Genomic DNA, 23,282 nt, shown 5'->3' on the forward strand with positions numbered 1-23,282 from the left:
AGTTTTAAGTTGATTGGACTTCAGCTACATCAAAAACTACCTTGACCAAAAACTTTAACCTGAAGTGGGACAAACAGACAAACGGACGGACGAACAGACATACAGACCAGAAAACATAATACCCCTCTACTATCCTAGGTGGGGCATAAAAATAAATCTCCATTCACACAATTTTTCCAACAAGAGTACACATAAGCTTACAAAAAGAAATGGTTTGCATGATACTTAGGCAGCAACCATTTGATTTTCTGGGGGGGGGGGGGGGGGCTATGGTTTTTTTTTGGAAAAAAAAGTTTGTTTCCAGGTTTTGGTGAAAAAATAATTTGTTTTGGACCCTGAGAAAAAAAAATGGTTTGTTTCACCCTCAGCTGCCACTATATGTAATGCTAAAATTGAAAGAAAAAAATTGTTTTCGGTTTGTCGCTAAAAAAATAATTTGTTCTTTTGCCGGAGGCGAAAAAAAAAGTTTGCACAGAAAAAAAAAACGATAGCCCCATCCCCCCCCAAAAAAAATCAAATGGTTGCTGCCTTACAAAACATCAATTTCTAAATCATTTCTGAAATGAACTTAATATTGTAATTATGTGTACCTTAAAATTGATCCATTGCATAATGGTATTTAACCATTCTTGTGGAAATAATATAAAACTTATAAATAAGTAATTCTCTTTATTTTCAAACAAACATACAAATGACCATGCCAAAATCATTAGGAAATTCATCATTTTATAAAATTAGTATGCAGTTGTAAACCTTACTGCTGAAAGGGAAATAATTCATGTCAATTAAAAAAAGATAGTTCAATAAATATAAGTGAAAATGAAAAAAACAATATTTTTTTCTGTCTCAAAATAGGCTGCATCATTTTTGTTTTACAAGACAAAAAAATTGTGGACTCAGAGACATGTCTCTTTTGTGTTAAATATAATGATTGAAAATAATGAAATAAAATGGCAGCATATAATCTACATGTACAAATCAATGACCAATGACTGAAGGTGAAGGGCAAAACAATCACCATGGAAACAAGATATGCTGTTACCTAGAAACACTCTGCTGTTATGGCAATAAGGATGTCTTTTTCCTTATTTTTTCTTTTTATGTTCTAATTGCTTAACCCATCTTGTCAATGCATGGTGAATATTGATAATAATCAAATATGTCAATAATGTAGAAGTAAATACAGCAAAGCTTGATACGGCAGCAAAGACGAATCTTGGAGCAAATATCTTCCATACCATCAGATGTCTTCTATGTAAAGCGGCTGCACACATTGAACCAAAAACCTGAAAAAGAGTTTTTATATTTATGATTTTTTACACATTAATTCATAAGGTATATTACTTTTAAAAATGTCACATGAAAAAGAAAATAACATGTTTACAATCTGTTAAAAATATTTTCTGTGAGATTATTGTGTGTTTCATTGAAAGTTATGAATGTTGTTTGTTTGACGTTTGTATTGTGAATAACTGGATGATGTTATTTGATAGATTTATTATGCTTAGTTATTTTTTATTGCAATTAAAAAGGTTCATTTATTAAAATCATATCTTCATTTTATCAGCAGTTTTCTGTTTTTTTTTACTCTTGTAAAAGGTTTCAAACAGATGAAAAATTATATAAAAGTCTTTTAATTTCATTGCAAAAATTTTTAAAAAAAAGTTGTCTTTTTTGGCAGTCATACCACATCTTCCTATTTTTATATAAGAATTCTTTAGATAAAGTTCTTCTAGCCTAAGATAATTTCTAGAACTTTACCTTGATTCCCTGAAAAAGAAACATAGAAGAAAAGAGTCTAAACAGCATCTGTTTAAAGACATCTTCATCCTCCAATAAAAGGAAGTCCCCCTTCCAATGTCCTGGTTCTTCCTTCTTTGTTGCCATGGATTTAAGAAACAATCCATCGGTCAGTGGCCAAATGACAAGCAGTGGACACAGAACACTGTAGAATACTTCTGCCGCAAAAGTGTTTAAAGTGATCAGAATAGCAGGAATGATATTGTTGTCAAAATCACCATGGAAACCAGTAAATGCAGATTCCCACTTAATTGATGGCACTGTAGCTTGATGTCCAGTAGAATAAAATAATGTGGCAAACAATGTTGACATAAACACTACTGGTGGCCAGATGTTATTAACTTTACCTACAAATAAATTTGATTTTGTTATTCATGTAAAGCTTTCTTGCAATACGAAAATGATATAAATGATATAACTGATTGAGTATTGTTTGGCATTCACTGCCATCAAGTGGCAAATAGTACAATCATATTTTGAAAGTTGACATGTTAATGTGATACATGTAGGAGCCTCTGGACTTTGTTAGTCTTGTATGATTTTTAATTTTAGTTTCTTGTGTATTATTCACAGTTTAGTATAACGTCCATTATCACTGTACTAGTATACATATTTTTTAAGGGGCCAGCTGAAGGACGACTACAGGTTTCTCACTACATTGAAAACCCATTGGTGGCCTTTGGCTGTTGTCTGCTCTATGGTCGGGTTGTTGTCGCTTTGACTCATTCCCCATTTCCTTTCTCAATTTAATTAAGATACATACAGTAACAATAAGAAATTGGTTTTTAATATGCTACATGTACATCCGTAGAAGACAAATCCCAGGACATGATATCCAAATGGGATACATTGGTCAGACTCCAAGGTGGCTAGTATTGTCTCTTTCTTTACATTATTGTGTGTTTGATGGAGAAGAAGTGAATACCAACTTTCAAATCTTCTGATTATTGAGACTGGGGATTGAACCCAATTTCAAATAGTTGATGCCATCATGGTACCATCAGACAATATGGCAGTTGCCAAAACATAATGAATTATAATAAATTCCAACAGTTGATTTTAATTGTGTACAAGTAACAACATGTAAGAACATTATATAAGTGTATGCCTAACAGTAAGCTATGACGAAAATTTTATGTTTTACATTTGTAAAGTAGTTGTACTGTATATCGTATAACATATATATTTAAGTAGAACACTACTTTTAAAAATATTTCCCATGACTCATCAGATTGTCATCTAGATCTCTGATTGACCCCATAATGTTTTTTTTAAAGAATGAGTAACCTTGATTGACATGAGGACTCCCCATAAACTAAGTCAATCATTGACCAGTTAGTTCTTGCTGTGACATAATAACATAAGACACAAGCATTGTTATATATGAAATGTAAGGAAATTACATGAATTTGAAGTCTTCTCTTTTACCTGTGACTTATACATGTAGATTTACATATGTGAAACAAAATACTTACATGCTTTAGTCAGCCCAAATCCTGAACTTTCATCTCCTGAGAAAATCATCTTTGTAAACGTTCCTGAAGCTGTATATACTTCTAAAAATAACCAAACTGATAAGAAAGCAAATAATAAGCTAGGTGAAGGGCCATCTCCCAGCAGCAGAACAAGTAATAAGTAGAAGATAACAACAAAGTTGATCAACGCTGACGAGAATGTTGTTCCGAGACCAAACACAATTGGTGGATGCTCAGCCTCTTTCTCCTCTTTAAAATTTTGCTTCAATTTGTTGTAAACTAGTGGTATGACTGTACCATCAGCCTGTACTGAAAATTTCTCCTGCTTTGGTAGTAAATGAATTGTTAATGGTTTAATGGTGGTAGCTATGAATGATAAGAATAGAAGTATATACACAAGTCTTGGCAAAAATATCTGCTGCCACACTGGTAAAGCATCTAGTATTGGCTGAGGTAGTCCTTGTAAAGCCCAGTGCAAAACTATCGCAACACCACATACAGGATATATGTATTTTATACATATAATTCCTGCAGAATTTCCTTGAAAATTTCCAGAATGTTTTACATATTTACGGATTGCAAGAAGAAAGAAAATGACACAACCTACACTAAAAAAGTATCTAACATTTCTGTAGCTTGTTAACTCCTCGGGTAAACTAGCTAATGGATACAGAAACAGTGATAAAGAACATGTCCATTGTTCTTCACGACATGCTCTAAAGTTTGATGAAAATCTGACTAGCACATTTAAAAGTAGTGTTGCAAATATTGCTAATATTGATGGCTGAGTCAAAGTTCTCATAATATCATAAGTTTTGTGTTGTGTTTTGTGTCTTTTGTTTTTTTGGTCCAGTTGTGAAGTATCATATTTGACTAGAAATGACTGAATACTTTTAAAACAAAATATCCACGTTAATGTCTGAGTAAAGAACAATGTTACAGAGTCTTCGTGCACTACAAAACTGTTCGAAAAGAATAATACAAAATATAATAACATTATCATCCATGAAAAGATGTTATTGATGTTTAATGAAAGGCATGTTTCTGGTACTGCTTCCGGTGCAGAAAAGTTATAGGTTAAAATCCATATCATTACTATACCAACTACTGCAAGAATATAAACCATGAACGCTGACAATGTTTCTCCCACAAAAAATGTCTGAAACATTGCATAAGTCAAATAAACCACACAATATAGAATTAAAATGACAACAGTATTTGGCACCTCACTACTATCCGATATTCTTATGTAATATATATTGGTTGAAATGGCCAAAAGAAGTGTCAATATTCCTATTGATATTGACATCATATCAAATTTGGCCCAAATTCCTTTACAGATTTTCCCAACTTGTGATATGTATTCAATATAATGGCCTCTCAAAATTTTCAAATCTTCAGTTATGTCCCTTGTGGCTCCATCTTTTACCATAGCGGTAACTAAAGCTTGTAAGTCTTTCTCAGCATGATCTAAAAGATTTTGTAGTTCATAATACTTTTGTATTGGAAAGTCTGATGAGTATTCGTAGTAAGATGTAAGATAGTAACTGATTTGTTTGGCATTCAATCTCAAGGCTTTGGTGCTGTGGTATACCTAGAAACAGAAAATGAAAATACAATCATTTTTCAATATGAATAAATCCTTTTTGAACATTATGAGAGTGAGAGTACAGTAATCATCAGTTTAATTGACACATGGAGACTGCATTTGATTGCTGTCCAAATCAATCAATAAATGCAACATATACATAACATATACATAACATATACATTGTACAGCAGACATAAATCTAATCTCTGGTATATTGTCAGATTCAGTCTAAAATGAATTTTATGCAATTGAATCTTCTATGTATCACTATATCTAGAAACACTGTTTCCTGTAGATTTAGCTTTTTTCAGTGGGTACAAATTTTATCCTAATATAAAATTCTAAAATGTGGGCCACGTGAGCTATAAGAAGAACAAGAAGATGTCTTAAAGACATCTTCTTGTTCTTCTTATAGCTCAGTAGTATTTCTATTTTAAAAATGGCATCAAAAGAAGTTTTTCACATTTGCCACTGGACATTAAGCAAACAACAATTATCAATCAAAACTACATATAATGTAAGGTTCTCGCTAAGAATTTTTGAAGGCGAGTCCAGGGACTCGTCACTTTTGGCTATGGTGAGTCCAACAAGAAGAAGAATATAATTAATTGCAATACAATGTAATATTTTAGTCTCCATGGCCTACCACAGCAATGAAATGAGATTAAATTCAGATTTCTTTTAAACTAAAGCTATAAAATGATGATATTTGTGTTTAACTGTGTTCAGTTTATACAAATTATTTCAATCTTGATGCATCTGTGGACGCACCAGTTTTGGAAATGATGAGTCCAGACAGATTTTAATGAGTCCAGGACTTAGTGAGAATTATTATATTACTGAATTGTTTTTAACATTGACAAAACTTGAAATGTAAGATACCTTCTGTGTATATTAATTAACAGTCTGCATTATTTTGGTTTTAATGTATTTACTAAGAGGCTCTGTTATGTTTGATTTTTTCCTAATCAAGAGTATTTTATTCTGTAACAATATAATATGCATATATTTTAAATACATGTACAACAAAATGTTGTTAAATTTGTCAAGTAATGACAGCTTACATCACTGTATAATCATCATTTATAGAAAAAAATAAAAATTGTACCATTACAACAAAATCAATTAAAATACTATTAACAAGCCTCTGCATATGTTAATTTATATAATTATGTGCCATAAAAACATTAACAAGAAAAATTTAGTTGCAATTGTTATAGATTTTCAGATTTGCATTTTACATCAATTAACCAACAATACCTTGTTGAAAAATGATTTTTTTTCCAAAAATAATATTATTAACTTCTGTTGCAACTAACACTATCAAATCATGTACGGGAATTAAAATTACATTTTGTTTTTCTAATTAAACATGTACACTCATTATCTAACTACAGCTAAATTGTAAGCCATATGAAATCACAAGAATAATGACAATGTCTGTCTCTCCATGGCCACAACTGATTGAACTATGTATGTGTTTGTGTATGTAACATTTCATTTTATCTTTCGTAGGAACTTATTTATGACTCACTGTTTAAGACTTTGCAATTAAGAACTTTCAAGTTATTAGTATGTGTATCCAATCATACATTTTGTATTATGCAATGTGCATTTGATCACTCCTACATGTCTTTGTCTCCACTGGAACTAAAGTCAATAGCATGGCTGAAGCAAGATGCCTGCTTGCTGTTTTTCTACTTGGGCAGAGTTGGTATAATAAAAATGTAAAAAATTGTGAAAAGGGTACACAGGCATCATATCTTTAAAGCAACAGTCTATTATTTTATTGTTGTGGTTTTAGTAATTTTTCACCATGTGATATACTGTAGATTCATTTTTATTCGTTAAATACCAATTTTAATGGAATTCGTGGGTACAAGTGAACCAAAAAATTAAATGTTCAAAGCATGACAAATTTTGTATTTGCTGGTACACAGTTTTTTTTTAACAAATCACGAATTAAGATATCCACGAACATGCAACTCTCCCTTAATCCACAAAAATTGGTAACCACAAAAAAATGAATCCCCACCGCGTACAATATGTACATTTACTTTAGCTTAGTTCATAATTACCTTTTTGATATCACTGCTAGTTTGCCACCATGGACAATGTGTAAATAGTTCCTCTATCACCTGGCCTAAGTTAGAGAAAGGTATTGGTATACCTAACAGCAGAGAGATGGTTGGTACAAAATCTATCTGGGATATTGTGTCCCTTTCTTTCTACAATATATAAGTTCAAGTATAAGCAATAATTTTTGTATCTTCATAGGGAAAGTGAGATGAACAGTTGTACTCAAATTTATTTTTTGGCTAATTTTGATTGTGAAGAAGCAGCAACCAATTCTTTACCAGATGCCATATTATTGTTTTCAAGCATTTGGAGGAATATTTTACATTTTATAAATAAACTTACATTTTTTATAGTTCGTTCACATGTTCTACTGTTACACCTCTGTCTCAAGTTAGAGGTGGGTTGGGATCCTGCAAACATGTTTAACCCGCCACATTCTGCATGTACATGTATGTGCTTGTCCCAAGTCAGGAGCCTGTTATTCAGTGGTTGTCATTTGTTGCTGTGTTACATATTAGTTTTAATTGTTCATTTTTCTTTACATTAATTAGGCTGTTAGATTTCTTGTTTGAATAGTTTTATATTTGTGATTTCAGGGCCTTTATCATGTTTATAGCCGACTAAGCAGTATGGGCTTTGGTCATTGTTGGTGGCCTATTATTACATGTAGCTGTTAATTTCTATATCATTATTTCTCTTATGGAGAATTGCCTCATTGGCAATTATATTACATCTTCTTTATTACATTTACTCAATTTTCGGCTCTCCCTTGACACCATTTGCGATTATGGTCTTGAGGAAACGATGATAGTCCGTCTGACGGGGACGATAAATGGCTGACCCGTGTTAAGAGAGAGTCACATCTCTTCCACGTTAAAGACACCCTTGTAGATTTCGAAAAAGAGTAGGCTAATATGCCGCTACAAGGCAGCACTCGCACCCGCAAAGTGGAGAGGGATTAATATAAGTTGCAAAACTTGTTTCCCAATCCACTATAAATAAATATGTTTAAACTAAACTACATTTACAAAGCAGTGTTTATTAATATGCTTTTCTTTTTAATTCTCATATTCCATCAATGAAAGAAGACCTAGAACTAGTCCACAAAGGGTAGGAACAACATTTCGGTAGATGAAGGAAAATCTTGAGAATTATAGAAACTAAAATAAAAATTTCTTTTAAAGAGTTCCACTCAAAATTTGAAAAAAAATGAAATTGAAACCAGCACCCTGATTTAAATTACATCAGCCTACGAAGAAAATAAGTATATGGCAAAATACAGTCAAAGACAACAATTGAATTACAAAACAACACAAGAACAAACTGTAAAAAATAGAATTTAATTGGAAAGGACTTAACTTACAAAATGTAAGTAATTAGCACAAATAACAAAAGGACACAAAGTACCAATCTTAGAGAATTAGTACCGTAGTTATTTTCAAAGCCATGAAAGCATATAGTTTAGACTATTGAGTGAACCATAAAAATCTGAACAATTTAAAGGTTGGTAAAAGATTTTTTTCTTTTCCAACTTAATTATTACCCATAGATTATGTTGGCTGGTTATCTGTGCTGGACTGTACACAAATAATGCTGCTTCCAATTCATCTTTACTGTCTCCTCCATGGTCTCCTGTTTTAGTCATTCCATGATCACCCATCACAAATAATATTGTGTCATCTTTCATCAACCTTGTCACATTCCTTGAAAATAAAATGACAAAAATTGCATATTAAAAGTTAAAAGAATTAGAATTACCATCAGTATAAAAATCAATGATATGCTATATATAGCTAGCAAAGGACAAAACAGGTTGCTATAATTTAACAAATAATGTTAACTTATCATAAGAATTGATAGAAAGACAAACACAAGTAATGATGGGTCTCAGGTCATCAGATTTGCTAGACATACTAGATGTAAAAATTTTGGAAAGACAATATATTTACACACAATAATAAAATTATTTAGGACTTTATACATTTGTGTGCATGGACAACAACATATTTGTCATAGAGATAGGGCAGGTGGCAGGTGCTTTGCAACATTTGGATAACCCAATCTTTTTTATGATTATAAAACATTGCAATCATGTTAATAAAAAAAATTTATCTCCAATGTACTAATGAACTTAAAATCGTTAACTTGTTTTTTGTAACTTTTCATTTTCCTGCATTTGCGCAGAAAACTCTTTCTCCTAGTCTTGTTTGTCATGAGACTTTGAGTATTGTAAACAACAGAACCAACCTCCGAATTGTTACTGTATTTCCATCTGTTTTGATTATTAAAATATATGTTAGATTTTAAAAAATGTAATTGATATGGAAAGTGACTTCGTCCCCTTTCACAGGTAACATCTGTCTTATATTTTTAATAAAATCAATATATACATTGCATGCATAAGCAGGATAATAAAAATATGCAGATCTGTGTACTGTTCATTACCTAATCATATCATTCATTTGAGACAATTTGTCTCTCATAGCTGGATGGTTTGGACCATACCGATGACCACAGTGATCAACACCAAGGAAATGAGCAATCAACACTTCCCAGTCACTCTTGCTCTGTTCTTTGTACAGGTGTTTCAAGACACCATCATCAACTGTATGTAAATCTTTCACATTAAATGATGGAAATGGAAACTGTTTATTAAATCTGTTAGGGAACAGTCCAATCCAAGTGTCATCACCAAGAAATTTTATTCTTTTGTTGTGGACAATTAACTGATCTATAAAATTATCCTCTGTTATTTCAGAGCTAGCAAAATTAGCTCCAGCATCAACAAATGTGGGAAGACTTCCCGTAGTCAGGCCTTTCAATCTCTGTAGTGTCGTCGTAGGTGGGTCGGCAATAAATTTGTAAAGTTTTGCATTGTTTGGTTTCATCAGAGAATTTTTAATAAAAGTTAATCTGTTTTTATATGGAATTGAATCATTTGCTGTGGGGTCAAATGAAGCGAAATCATATCTTAGTGCGTCTATTACGATTATAATAGCCTTCTTATAACGGACATGCATCCAACAACCCTTTTCTCCGTGCATGTCACTTTGCATGGCAAAGTCAACTTTACAGGTACTGTTTCTTTCTACAACCACTCTCTTCAAAAGAAATCCTTTGGCAAATATAAGCAACCCACAAACGTAAAGTAAGATTAGAAAGCATAAAAGGAAAAGGCATTTAAAGTTTTGTCCCATTTTTCCCTAAAAAAAATCTTCACATTTTCGCCGGTTTCACGGAAGTTACCAAACGGAAATAATGAAAAAACTTTTTCGGTTTAGCAATCGTCAAATTTCCGGTTATTGAAGAAAATAACAAAAGAATATAAAGTCTATAAACACAGATGGTCACAGAAAAATGAGAAATATAACGACTAAAAGACATGACCAGAGACATATGGATAATACTGTGTAAAGTTTTCGCGCGGAACCATTAACATTCAGCAATGAATCCGGTTCCTTACCTGGAAGAAGAAGAAGAAGAAGAATATATCGATCATTAAAAAATCGTGCATATCTAACGCCATGCGACAACTTGCAAAATTTCAGACTGAGTTCTGGCAATTTTATCATGAAATTTATACAGAGACATATATATTATCTACACATATTTTTATATATGTCTCTGATTTATATAAATTTTAATAGTCCAAGAACTTTTTTTCAAAAACATCAGCAGATTATGTGAAAAGCACCTCTACTGGATAGTCTGACAGCATCTCAGCAACGTAACTGAAATTAAAAAGTTTAAACTAATTCATATAAAATTATATATATAGATCTATATACGCTAAAAAAATAATTAGCCAAACAGTAGGAGGGATATAGAAAGTAGTATCATGACTAATTAACAAATTGAACAGACAAAGTTGCAGAGCTGACAGTATAAGAGCAAAGATTTAGAAATAAAAAAATCAGAACATAAAAATTTCGAACCATTCCAACATGTTCAAGGCTGAATCATGTTTTTAAATTAAGGAGTTTGTCAACTGAATTCAGTTTGTATAAATGACATTTTTTTCAAAAATGCCAATAACACAAAAAAATAAGAAGTCACAGAATTATTGGTGGTTCAAACTGATTGACAGATCTGGTAAAAGTTATAAAAGGAAAAAACTGTGTGTGAACCAGCTGTTGTAAAAAAAAACTATACTTAAGAATTAAAACAAAAACTAAACAAAGCTCTAAGTGTGTGCTTTAAGAAAATAAAAATAATATGAGATACGCGATTCGTTTTTCTTCTTCAAAACAAGGCAGGTCAAATTAATGACTCTGTGACTAATACAATTATCTAATGGTACCAAATATTTTATATACATATCCCTTTTTAAACGTTAGTCTGCCAATCGTGAGTTAATGACAGTTCTTGTCCATTCGTTTTTGATGCGTTTTGTTATTTGATTTTGACATGTGATTATGGACTTTCCGTATTGATTTTCCTCTAAGTTCAGTATTTTTGTGATTTAACTTTTTCCTTACAAGGCTAAATTTGAAGAAACAAAGTGAATCTATTAAAAGACCGATTGTTTTCGATTTTTTTGTACAATAAAAGATAGCGAATAACAGTACTGTAGTTGAATTTCTTTTTTTTTACCGTTCGACCCTGTGCGTAGTCAAGCTCGTTAAGCACCTATGTGGTAGTAATGGTTCAAGGGTAGCCAGGATTGCTAACACTGCGTAGTTTTATTTTGATGTGCCAGTTTGATTCCCAAAACTCTTTTATTTATTTTTTTTATACAGAAAACATTTCGGTGAATTGCTTACTGGTAGCAAGCAATTAAAATAAAGTAAACTTCTTCGAAATGTATACAAATTATAGAGAACTTTCGTCAGAAAAACATATATTTTTGTATATTGTCCATCTGATGAGTTTAAGCCTTTTTCAGCTGATTTTTATAGTTCGTTCTTATGTTGTACTGTTATACAACTGTCCCAGGTTAGGGGGAGGGTTAGGATCCCGCTAACATGTTTAATTCAGCCACATTATTTATGTATATACCTGTCCTAAGTCAGGAGCCTGTAATTCAGTGGTTGTCGTGTTACATGTATTTGTTTTTCGCTCATTTTTTTTTATATACAAATAAGGCCGTTAGTATTCTTATTTGAATTGTTTTACATTGTCAAATTGGGGACTATTATAGCTGACTATGCGGTATGGGCTTTGCTCATTGTTGAAGGCCGTATATACGGTGACCTATAGTTGTTAATTGTTGTGTCATGTTGGTCTTCTGTGGACAGTTGTCTCATTGGCAATCATACCAAGTCTTCTTTTGTATATGCACATAAGTTTTATAATGAAAACCATCCATTAAGTTATAAATATGCATCAATATTTTTTTTAATTTGAGGTTTGATATTACTTTAAAATGACATTAGGAAATGATTTTGATGCAACGTACTTCACCTTGTAACTAATATGTATGATTTATCAACATATATACTTTAATATAAACATCCTGTACGTACATGCACGTAAGTTAGTATACACTGCAGGACATATGTATAGTTTATTTCAAATATATGATCTAATGTCTACACTAATCAGAAAAAAACTATCATGATACAAAACAAAATCATTAACAAGCTTGCTGACAAATATGTAAAACATAATATTAGTATACAGACACGTGTCAACGTTATATTTTAGATACATTTCTAGGTATTGACTATGTCAGAAATAGTAAATAGTTGAAGGGGATTTTTTTGTAATATACTAGTACATTAAATTGTAACAGGATACGTACACAGTCGATTTTACCGGTTGTTTCTAAAATTTTCAACATGGCAGTATTCATAGTTGGAAAATACAACATCATTTATTCCTTATTATGTTTTTCAACATTCTTTGTTTTTACTGTGTGCGAAAATGTACATGGACATTTAAAGCCTCTTGGTCATCACAGAAAATCTCTTGGAGGGGTTACCATATTGAAGGAATTTCCATCTCCTACAGACTTTTATGAAAATTACATTGCCAAAAGTGTACCGTTTATTGTGAAAGGTGTTCTAGAAAACGGACAATTTCCAGCATACAAGTTATGGACTGACCAATACTTAGAGTATGTACTGTTTATATGTACTATATGTTTATCCGATCAATAATAAATTAGAAAACTGTATAACAAGTAAAAATATATCAGTTGGATCTGTGTCTCATTCAAATTAAAAAAAAAATCATTTACCATTGAAAATGCAAATTTGTGTAACTCTGCATAAACCCTATACATTGAATGTATGTTCTATTGTTTATTGAGAGACAATTGTTGGAATAAAACATGTACTGGCTAAGAAAACATGCAATTCTATAAACGAAGTTTAATAGATCAAATACAAAGATGGGATAATCATTTCTTTACAAATTAATGTTTTTTTTTTCAAAAAATATTGATGGAAAAAGGTATGAAAAAAAAAAACCCAATGAAATCCACGCATATATCTGTACAGAACATACATAAAAAAAAATGCGGCCATGATATATATAAGGAAAACACCAATAAATTATATCGTTATAACTATAATGACTGTTGTGGTCCTGAAGGACGGGGGTTAACAACGTAGAAAATAAAATAAACAAATAGAAAGTATGGAGAAATGTTGGAAAAATTAAAGACAAAAAAGACAACGTGGGGTAAATATAAAGAATCTGAAATAAGCTAAAATTATTATTTTTTTGGCATCTTTGACCCTATCAAATTTTCGTCAAGATTATAGCGAAGGAGTCGAATACTCACACAACAAGTTTGAACCCGGATTTTGTTTTTGATCCACGTAAGGAATCTTGTTGTGTTTGGTACTGTTGGCAGTGGGACAGTTTCAGGAAACTCGCTGTGAGTTTCAAAGTTCCAGGAATGCTATTGTGACTGCAACAGTTCTAGGAAACTTCTTGCAGAATTCCAGGCATTTTATTGTGACTGCATGGTTAGGTTTTATGAAACCTGCTGTGAATGGCAAAGTTCAAGGAAGGTTATTGTGATAGGAACAGTTCGAGTAATGTTATCATGATTGAATGACACTGTTCCATTAGAAATTATCATTTCTGGAACATTTCCAAGTGTATATTTTGTTACTATCTCAGTTCCAAAGATAGTATTATGTCAAACATACTTCCATAAAAATATTATGACTAGCACAATCACTATTCCTTGTGACTCTTTGACATGCATGAAATATTTGCAACTGGAAGTTTTGAAGACAGCAACAAGCAGCATTCCAAAAGCTTAGTATTAGCAAGACACCGACAATTTCCTAAATCGATTGAATTTTACGAACAACTAAATGATAATCAAACTAGGCTAGTGATTTTTCTGTTACTTATTTTTCCACATGTATGTACTAAGCGCCTGTGGTAACTTATTGACCGGCTATTGTAGAGAGTGTTTCAGTTATAACAAACGCAATTACGATTTCAATGTACATCATGATCTATCGTATTGTAGGAAGGAATATGGAAGCCTTTTTGTGGATGTGGAAGGAGGCAAGAAAGAGGACCGTAAAGCACAGGCTTACACAATGCCCATGTCAAAGTTCCTTCAGATATACAACCAATCAAATGTATACATGGTTCATGACGTTGCTAATGAAATGAAAGGTATCAATATTGAACATTTTTTTTCTCTCTAAAAATCAACTTATATTGTGATATGTTAATATGATACATGTAATCTTTTCACAGTATTTGAACATGAATAGGGTTACCATCAGGACTGTCTAGTAGTCTTTGGACACAACATATATGGTTCTGATATCAATACGTAAATATGGGCTATATGAATATTAATCTAATACTTTCACACATATATTCTTTTCAATTTTCCAATATCAATTTTGTTTCTCTACGAAAAATAGAAATACACCATTGTATCATATTTGAACATTGTCTACCTTCTTGTAGCTGATATAACAATACCAGTATCTCTACAATGTGGAGGTTTCGAAAAGGCTATAAAATCCGTTATAATGTGGTTCAGCAGTGGCGGAACAAGGTCCGTTCTCCATAATGATGGACTCGACAACATCAACTGTTTACTGGATGGAAACAAAGACTTGATCATGTTTCATAAGGTATTAACAAATAGAAATATCCATTGTTCTCAAAAAACAAAATGAAGTATAATTTACCGAGTTCAGACACCAAAGATCAAGGTTTTTGAAGATTTTCTGTGTGTTGTACCATTTCTGTCTCTACAAACTTACGTTTGTGCAATATTTACAACTTAGTATTTTAACCAAGGATTTATATACAAATCTTTCAAATTGTTTTAACTGTCATGTTTCCCTCGTAAACAGGACTTTCAATCGTATTCATTTGACTACTCTTTTTTCTCTTCTAGAATTTTTTTTGGCGTCTATGATTTGACATTTAACATTGAATATAATAGTTGTTTTCATTTATACACATGTAATTGCAAGGTATTGTGTATCATTATTTCATAACGGTGTGATAGTTCTATCAACTGGTCCGTTTATTTGTTTTTTTTGTGCATGCTGTTTTGCAGTCTTCCGTGATTTCTTATTCATTTTTTCGTTATTTTAGTGTCCCTCTTTATTATTGATTTTTGACATTGCTCTGGAACATACATATATAGATAGATATATACTGTTCCCAGCATTGTTTTATCTGATTCGTTAACATCTAGATGTATTTTGAATTTCTAGAAATACAAACCTGAGATTGAAGCGGATCATTTCGTGCACTATGGTGCCTATAGTAGTGTTGATGTCGAGGCTGTGGACATGGAGAAATTTCCTAAGCTACGTGACTTACCATGGTATATGGCAAACATTACCAAAGGAGATTGTCTGTTTATACCATATCAGTTCGTATCCATTAAAACTTTCCATACAACCATTTCCTTTTTATATATTTTAAAATTTTAGAACTATTAACGTTTGGGAAAAAATATATGCAGATGTTATCCTCCCTTTCAGTTAAAAAGAAAATTCATTTTTTTGTTTGTTTTGACTGTCTACTTCGTTTAGGCAATATTTTAGGTAACGTTTACAAACTTTGAACTTTTTGAAAAACTAAGAATTTTCTTATCCCAGACATAGATTACCTTAGCCGTATTTGGCACAACTTTATGGAATTTTGGATCCTCAATGCTCTTCAACTTTGTACTTGTTTGGGTTTATACATATTTTTGATTTGAGCGTCACTGATGAGTCTTATGTAGACGAAACGCGCGTCTGGCGTACTAAATTATAATCCTGGTACCTTTGATACCTATTTACAAACATACATCTTTTTACATCATTTGTGATTATTTTTGCCCGAGCGATAGTGAGTAGGACTGAATACGATAAGTAAGGCAATTTCTATGTCCGATAGGTATTTTGTGTAAGCTCTTCCATGAACCTCCATTTTTTGTTTGTAAAGAAGCAAACGGCTGGCACTGTGATTTTTCAGAGCGAGGAGTTTGAAAAGCCAGTATGAACGGTTGTCGTATATAGGTCAAATATGTCAATTTCGGAATGCAACACACTCCAGTCAAAATAAATGAATTAGTAACATCATGTGCACCATTTAAGAGGTTGAAAGTGTAAATAAATTAAGTGCATGATCATTCGATAAAAGTCAATAAACGAAATAAATTTTATTGGATTTAGAGCATGGGTTTGTTCACAAAGCGAAAGAAGCACGTCTTATTAGAATATTCATTTACACAAAGCTATAAACATATATGTGCCTTATTGGAAAAGTAATACCAAATCTAAAGACTGGGAAAAATCAACCCCAAAATTGGAATCTCTGCCTCAGAAGGTAATCGTGCATTTGTGCGACTGCAATATTTAAAAAATTATACCCGACGAATAATGAAGATCCAAAGAACACACATTCCAGTAACGGTTTCAAAAATTTATTTTCCTGAGCATTAGCGAACATTTTAATCATAATAATTGCTTCAAAATGTCTGGTGAATCTAAACAATGTGTACTTTTCTCCGAATCTCAAATAAATGAAATAATGATATGTTACTTTTAGATGGTACCATCAAGTGTATTCTCATTCCGGGCGTAATTTGGCTATTAACATTTGGTCTAACCATCTTCGTTGGTTTGACAAAACCGCATGCAAAGAAAGTGAAAACAAACTCAAACCAAAACCATTGAACAGTTTAGAGTTAAAGAATGACGAAGAATCATCTCTAAACGACGAAATACGGTGAGTGTACTGATTGGTATAATGTTGTTTAATTCTTGTTCAACATATGCATTCGTATTTTGGATGTGAAGAAAACGGTTTCAGTTATGTCAAGAATTTATTTGGTGTACAAATCCTTGGTAATATATTATAGGCCCTTAAAAAGAATAAACCTAAACGAATTAGATAAACATTGAAAATTATTTTTAATTTCAAAAGTAGAGACTTTATCTGCCCACTCGAAGTTACAACAATTTCTAGAGACCAAAACTGCGACATACAGTCCTAGGATTTTTCAAATGACTCGCTTCTAGTATACTAGTATATAAGCTTCTGTTCTAAAGTTTTTAAAAAAATATGACTAGCGTGTTTAATTTTCGTCCAACAGGTATGAAATTTGAACTTAAAGTCCAATCTTGTTTAGTGGAAAAAAATAAACAGTTTTTTTTTACAAAAATAATGTAATTTGATACTGCTTATTTTATTCTAATAGCATCATTCACATAACGTTTGAATCATCAAAAAGATAGATCTTTGATTTCGAGTACGCAAATTCATATAAATTTAAATGTTTATCAGATTTCGTTACTAAAGCCTCAATGGCCTACATTTCATATACTTACTTTAAACTTCTATAGATATATATATATACAAAGTTGAACAATACCGCATCCAACCCTAAAATATTACTAACAAGTTCACATTAACTGCATTGGAAAATGCACATTTACTTAACAAACTTCCCGCCTTTTTCAGAGATATGTTTTTGGATGCATTGGACGAACTTACAAATGCCAATTTTGGAGAATTTGCAGGTAGAATCAGAAAGATTACTGTAAAGGAAATACCAGACGATGCCCTAACTAAGGTTAGAATAAACAAATTACTAGATAAAAGAAGATGTGGTATGTGTGCCGATCAGACAACTCACCATCAAAGTAATAATTTGTAAAACTAACATATATTGCACTAGATAAATAAATTTTCATCATTGTGACATTTAAGATGAAGTTTAAACATCATTTCTTTGATAAAGGGATGATTCTTCAAATGAATCTATAGAAACAAGGGATTCGATTTGTAAAGCTGAAGTCATCCTTTCTTTGGTCGATCATTATGGAATATCTGTGCCACATATTACCGTAGCTATATTCCAATTTTCATGATCTAACAAACAGGCTTTGAGGTTAAAATGCATGCTTCCAAAATGTCGTAAGTAAACCTAAATATTTTTGTAAATGGCAGTTTACTTAAAAACTTAACTTATTTTAACAGATATAAAGAAATGACATATAAGTGTACAATTACATTGTATTTAATTCCCGAAGCCATTATACAACACTTTTCAAGTTTACATACGACAGTTTTACCGATAGCTGCCACGTTCGTCACGTTTTTTTACCAAACAAAGAATACAAGTAAAGCACATATTAAAACTGCATCATGAATTTTTTTTTCATATTTTTCTTTTTGGGATAAATAGTGTCTTTTTTTAAATTTCAGATGTTTGATATAATTGACAATGATAAGAATGGTATGTTAACGATGGGTGAATTTCACACCTGTGATTATGCTGAAATGTTTGAACAAATGCCAGATTTTGAATCCTTTTTTACGAACAATGACCAAGATGCTCTTGCCAGTAATAATGACCAGCCTGACAACAACTATTACACTAAAGAACCAATGAGGATAGAGATGGAAGATGACGTCAGTTTCCTTTTAAATCCTAAAAAATCACTCGAATTAACATTGAATGACGAAAATATTCAAGAAGAAACAAATGATCAAATTAAAAATACGGTCAGAGAAGAACTATAACAGAAAGACACCTTCTAACTATTCGATTTAATGGTTTAATATTTTTCCCTTTTTATAAAAGTCGCTGAATTTGTTCCATTTTTCCTTTTTATAAAAGAATTACTCGCTATGTCTTCTGAATAAATTATAAGCATGTATACAACTGCCAAAGTTTGTGATTAGGTCACCAATGCGAACCATAAATCCATGTGCTAAGTTTATTTAATAACAAGCATATTTATTCTTAACCTCACTTATTAAAATCGTCATCTTTTGTCATGTTTTATTAGTATTTTCAGCATTTTCCGCTGACATAATGATTGAATGATTTAGTTTTCATATTTCTCCTGCAGTATTTTTTTAATTGTTAAAACTATATGGGAGTATAAAACAACTCGTATTTCAACTGGATTTACTTCGTGGTATTTATTTGGGGTAGTACGGCGGGCGTTGTGAATGGATGGCTTTATCTGTTTATATGCAGTGACTTGAGAACCGTTCAATCGATGATTTTCAAATTTTGATTGAGGTCTAGTTCTACATTGACAATAACCGTGTATATAGATATAGGAAGATGTGGTATGAGTGCCAATTTGACAACTCTCCATTCAAGTCACAATTTGTAAAAGTAAATTACTAATTGTCAAGGTACTGCCTTCATAACGGATCCATTTGGCTCACACCGAACAGCAAGCTATAAAGGGCCCCCAAAGTAACTAATGTAAAATCATTCAAACGGGAAAACCAATGGTCTAATCTACATAAAAAAAGAGAAACGCTTATTAACCACATGAACAGACAACAACCACTGAACATCAGATTTCTGACTTAGGACATGGTGCAAAATGTCTTTCTTGAGTTATGGTTCTTGATTGATTGAAGTGGTATCTTAAAATGTTTTTGTTCACATCTTGAGAACCGTTAAACAAAGGCTCTTCAGTTTATTGTGTTGTTGCTGGTTCCAAAAGGAGGCAAAATTCCATATAAACATATCGTTCGAATTGGAGATATGCTCCCTGACTGGTATTTATGTCGTTCCATACACGACGAATTGACAACGTTTAAGTAATGTTGCGTGTAAATGTAAGGAAACACCTATCAAGTGCTTTATGTTAAACAGCCTCTTTTTATTTATTTTGTTGATCGGATAAAGAAACTCTATTCGATCATGATCATTTACAACAACTTAACACATTGGAGTGTCAGAGTTGGGAAGCGGAGAGATAGTTGAGTTTAGAGCAGCTAAATATACAACAACATTTTGTCAAGCTTTAGACTGATAAATGACTCATTTTATGCTTGTAACATTCTCTAAAATTAATGATCTATATCCATGAAACTGAAACCGATTTGAGAGGTTGTTTTTTTCTCCGGCAATGGAATACTCCGAATAGTCTTTGATCATTCCAAAGGTTCATTGATCATTGTATATAATACCGATTTCAATTCTCACGCAACTTATTTCTTAACTATAGTGTTCATCGTGAACCATAGAGACCACGGCGCGGGACGTTTGCGCTTTTTCATAGAATATTTGCGCTTTAATTTTGGACACTTGCGCTTCAAATCATAGGATATTTGCGCTTTAAAAAAAAAGGTCATTTGCGCTTTTTACATAGGACATTTGCGCTTTTGAAATATTTGGTTTTTATTACTATCCTATTTCATCTGGGCTTGGGACTGTCAGGTTTGACCTGGCAGAGTTTACAGTTTGAAAACCTTTGCATAGCACATTTCATAGCACATTGAAATATGTTGAAAAGCTTATATTCAGCTAACACTAGTAAAAGAAAACATTATGTTTTGCTTGATATCTGAAGCCCAAGTACTGAAAATGATAGCTCTTGTTATCTGTTCTTACTGGTATTTCGCCTATATTTCAAATAAATAATCATGTTTCTCAATTCTGGGGTGCAAGTTCATAAATATATAACAAACGTTAATGTAATTCACCGACCGTTGTTAAAAGATAGCAGAATGAGTGAGTAGAACTGTTCTTTGATGTGGGCATGGAAGGATTCTGCACCATTTGTCTTAATAATAACAAATTTAAGTTATTCATCTACGTACTATTACTTCCGGTGGACGACTTTAATGAGGTAAAAAGTGCAAATGTCCGGTCAATTTGATACAGTTGAATCAAAATTTAAAGCGCAAATGTCCATAGTATTTGAAGCGCAAATGTCCTATCGTTTTACAGGTAAAAAAGAGCAAACGTCCTGTACCCAGAGACCAAAAGTTTCACTTGTAAAATACGTGAAACATCAAAATAAAAAAGGACAGGTTTTTTAATAGTATAATTGACATATTAGGCTTACAGGCAGTTATGGGCAACTTTTTACCGGCTTTTTTTAATACAAATATGAATAGTGGGTTTTTTTCGCTTTAAAAAGCCTATACTTTATTCAATTCAGTGCTCCAAATGGAGTTAATAAAGTTATCTGTGGTTTTAATAGCTACCAATACACTGCAAGTAACCTGGCATTCTAGCCGACCAAATGGTATGAGTTTTCCCATTGTTGAAGTCCTTGGATATTGTAATGCTTTGCCACAATTAAGGTATTTTTAGAAGCAGTAGATGTTTTATCTATAGCCGTGATTTTTTCATTAGATATCTGTTTGAGGTTTTTTTTTCAAATCAAATGTTTCTATGATCTTCAGAAACGTAACACTGTAGTATATGGAATTTTTTTTATATCTCAATAGACATTTGAAATCATTTATCTAAATTAGGTTTATAATTAAAAAATTGAAAATGTATATTTTGAACTTTTAAACGCATTTTTGTTAATGATTAAAAGCATTAGGAGCATTTTTATTGCTTAAATGCATGCACAAATGAATACATAGTATTACTAGTCTTTGGATAAGAGACATTAAAAACAAACACTATTTCAGTCATAGCCATTTCTGACCAGATATTTAATAGAAATACATTTACTATCGTTACGAATTATACTTATATTAACCAATTATAAGTAACATTTTCCGTTAATAGTTATAGATACATAAGTATTAACTTTCAAATTTTATTTTTCTCATGTTTCTGGATGTTTGTATCTATGTTTCACAAGTATTCATTTTTGGGGCACGGTTAATGAGGTGTTGTGTGCATAGCCTCCATTTCGCCCAGGTTGTTTTTTTTTTTAATTGTGGAGGGAGGGATAGAGCGCTAACAAATATGTGTAACCAAGCAACGTCAACCATTTGACTTTTATAATTTATACGAGGTTTTCGATTTAACCATTGTTACAGCCGTGTGCTGAACTGTAGTTGTTTAATAGTCATTTGTCATTTAGCCTTTTAATGGAGTGTTGTTTCATTGGCAATAATGTCATCACGATATTTTTACAAAATTTAAAAGCAAGTTGCATAATAATTTTTTTCTAATTTGACTCATTTTTCATATACGCATTCTTTAACACTTTTTTTCTGTGAACTAACAAATGCAAGAAAAGGTTGATATAAAAAATAGGATTAAAAACATGCGATGTACAAGTCAAGCAGTCAGCATATTGGTTTCAATGAACTCAATCAAATTTTCTTTTATCTTGAACAAATTTTCCTGTTAGATCAAGCTATACCAAAGGGAACTATATTTTCATGCACACAACACTGTGTTGCTGTATACCTTGAAACAGTGTACATATATAGTTATTCAATTTTCCAATACTGGAATCCGCAAGAGAAGCGCATTTACAATACGCTCAATGGACAAAGTGTATAGTATTCAAACGAGAACCCGTTTGCTTTATACCACTTTATAGCTACTGCTCCTGTCTGGTAGTTCCAGCGGTTATTGCTTTCCGGGTTTGTACGTTTTAATCGGATATAAACATTGTCGTAGAAACTCGCCAATCCAAAAGGAAAGTTGTTTCGTTTAGGTGTTTTTCTATTTTGTTTTGGTTTAATGGGTGATACGTTTCCGTTTTTAGTCCAGCTTTTAAAGATTTGCCTGTTTTTTTTTTTGTTTTGATTTACTCTTCCTTCTGTTTTTATATTTTTTCGTCCAGATTTTATAAGTTCACTTTTTTTAATTTTTGGTTTGATTTTCTTTTCCTTTTTTATTGCTTAGTTTTCCTTATATTAAGTTTTTCTGTTGTCTGTTTTTAAAGAGTCCAGTTTTTGTAAATACACCATTTTTATTGAGTTTTTTTTGTTGAACTGTAAATCAGTTTCCCTTGTGTATTGTTTTTTTTTTGTTGTTCTTTTCCATTTTATTTACTTTTCCATTTGTCTGTTTTAAGGGTCAAACTTTTATAAATTCACGTTTTTACTTTGTTTTTCGTTGTAATTTATTTTCCTTGTTTACTGCTTTTCTTCAGGTTTTTTTCTTTTGTCTGTCCATTTTTACTTTGTTTCGATGCAATTAATTTTCTTTCCCTTTTTATTGCCTT

General features: G+C 31.8%; 2 protein-coding genes across 2 annotated transcripts; one reads left to right on the top strand and one right to left on the bottom strand.

The window, feature by feature from the left end:
* Window positions 1–262: 262 nt before the first annotated feature.
* LOC134715717 (GPI ethanolamine phosphate transferase 3-like) lies at window positions 263–10,185 on the bottom strand. The gene is made up of 6 exons (XM_063578079.1): window positions 9,391–10,185; window positions 8,489–8,648; window positions 6,945–7,094; window positions 3,276–4,869; window positions 1,762–2,147; window positions 263–1,286 (listed from the first exon to the last, which is right to left on the bottom strand). The coding sequence occupies exons 1-6, from the start codon at window positions 10,140–10,142 to the stop codon at window positions 1,086–1,088; spliced, it is 3,243 nt and encodes a 1,080-aa protein (XP_063434149.1). The 5' UTR covers window positions 10,143–10,185; the 3' UTR covers window positions 263–1,085.
* Window positions 10,186–12,454: 2,269 nt separating this feature from the next.
* On the top strand, window positions 12,455–19,160 carry LOC134715718 (uncharacterized). Its single transcript, XM_063578080.1, has 7 exons — window positions 12,455–13,003; window positions 14,381–14,532; window positions 14,836–15,005; window positions 15,600–15,760; window positions 16,927–17,106; window positions 17,842–17,953; window positions 18,589–19,160. The coding sequence occupies exons 1-7, from the start codon at window positions 12,726–12,728 to the stop codon at window positions 18,904–18,906; spliced, it is 1,371 nt and encodes a 456-aa protein (XP_063434150.1). The 5' UTR covers window positions 12,455–12,725; the 3' UTR covers window positions 18,907–19,160.
* Window positions 19,161–23,282: the final 4,122 nt, after the last annotated feature.

The sequence above is a fragment of the Mytilus trossulus genome, chromosome 4, assembly GCF_036588685.1.
Source record: "Mytilus trossulus isolate FHL-02 chromosome 4, PNRI_Mtr1.1.1.hap1, whole genome shotgun sequence".
Classification (NCBI taxonomy): domain Eukaryota; kingdom Metazoa; phylum Mollusca; class Bivalvia; order Mytilida; family Mytilidae; genus Mytilus; species Mytilus trossulus.